This window comes from Neovison vison, chromosome 7, assembly GCF_020171115.1.
Source record: "Neovison vison isolate M4711 chromosome 7, ASM_NN_V1, whole genome shotgun sequence".
Lineage (NCBI taxonomy): Eukaryota > Metazoa > Chordata > Mammalia > Carnivora > Mustelidae > Neogale > Neogale vison.
This window is the reverse complement of record NC_058097.1, coordinates 113,523,524-113,525,142: the sequence shown is the minus strand read 5'-3', so window position 1 is coordinate 113,525,142 and position 1,619 is coordinate 113,523,524. Positions and strand designations below refer to the sequence as shown.

At 40.8% G+C, this 1,619-nt stretch overlaps 1 protein-coding gene across 1 annotated transcript; it reads left to right on the top strand.

The window, feature by feature from the left end:
• Positions 1–277: 277 nt before the first annotated feature.
• Positions 278–1,219, top strand: LOC122914030 (olfactory receptor 145-like). Its single transcript, XM_044260674.1, has one exon. It carries the CDS (start codon positions 287–289, stop codon positions 1,217–1,219), a length of 933 nt encoding a protein of 310 aa, XP_044116609.1. The 5' UTR covers positions 278–286.
• The last annotated feature ends 400 nt before the right edge of the window (positions 1,220–1,619 follow it).

Sequence of the window (1,619 nt, the reverse complement as noted above, 5' to 3'; positions counted from 1 at the left end):
TTTGGTTTTCACAGCAGTCTTGTTGGCATATGGAAGCACTGGCCTTCATACTGTAGGCCAGGTTTTGAATGTCTTTGCTTATACAGTGTATCAAGACTCTAATAAAGGAATGTCCATGTCACTAGATTCATGATGATGACAAAGCAGATTCTGTGGGTCCAGGTTGGGCTAGTCTCAGACATTTCCAGTACAGACCCAACTCCTGTGAGAGGAGATATAGTGGGAAATGCTGAATTATTTTCTTTGTAACAATTTTCTCCTGTGTTCACAGATCCCTTTGAGAAGAATGGCTTCTGGAAATGCTTCTTTTGTGACCAAATTCATTCTTGTGGGACTAACAGACCTACCAGATCTCCAGCTCCCTCTGTTCTGCCTGTTTCTAGTCACTTACATGGTCACTGTGTTGGGAAATTTGGGTTTGGTGACCCTAATCAAGCTGAATGCACACCTGCACACCCCCATGTACTTTTTCCTCTTCAATTTGTCCTTCATAGATCTCTGTTATTCTTCTGTGTTTACACCCAAAATGCTGATTAACTTCACATCAAAGAAGAATATTATCTCCTATAGGGGATGCATGACCCAGCTTTACTTTTTCTGTTTTTTTGGTATTTCTGAAGCTTATGTGCTGACATCAATGGCCTATGATCGCTATGTGGCCATCTGTAACCCACTCTTATATAATGTTGCCATGTCCCCCAAAGTGTGTTTAATCCTTATGCTTGGTTCATACTTGGTGTCATTTTTGGAAGCCATGGCTCACACTGGATGCATGCTGAGACTGACCTTCTGTGATGCAAACACCATCAACCATTATTTGTGTGATATCTTCCCTCTGCTCCAGCTGTCCTGCACCAGCACCTATGTGAATGAGCTGGTGGTTTTCATTTTAGAGGGTATCAATATCATTGTGCCCAGTGTTACCATCTTTGTCTCTTATGGTTTCATCCTGTCCAGCATCCTGCGCATCCGCTCCACTGAGGGCAGGTTCAAAGCCTTCAGCACGTGCAGTTCCCACATAATTGCTGTTTCTCTCTTCTTTGGATCAGGTGCGTTTATGTATCTTCAACCATCTTCTGCTGGGTCTATGGATGAGGGAAAAATCTCCTCTGTCTTTTATACCAATGTGGTTCCCTTGATGAACCCTTTCATTTATAGCTTGAGAAACAAAGACATTAAATGTGCTGTGAGAAAAACTTTCAGCAAGAGACAGTTTTGATCAACAGTGTTTGTCTTTGTAGTTTGTTACACATGGGGGGATTCTGTGTGCTTAAATAAAATACTTGAAGTGGCAGTCTTCTTAGTATTTTTTCCTAATATGTTAAAGGATATTTGAGTCTCACAATTTATTTTTATTCTTTATATAATAGGTCTTTTAGTTTTCATCACCAATAGCAGAATATCTTCTCCACCTTTTTGTTCTGTTTATTTCTTTATTGTGTCATGTTAGCCACCATACAGTACATTCCAAGTTTTTGATGTAGCATTCCAAGATTCATTGTTTGCCTGTAACACCCAGTGCTCCTTGCAATAGGTGCCCTCTTTAATGCCCACAACCAGGCTACCCATTCTCCAACTCCTCCCCTAAAATCCTCAGTTTGTTTCTCAGAGTCCATAGT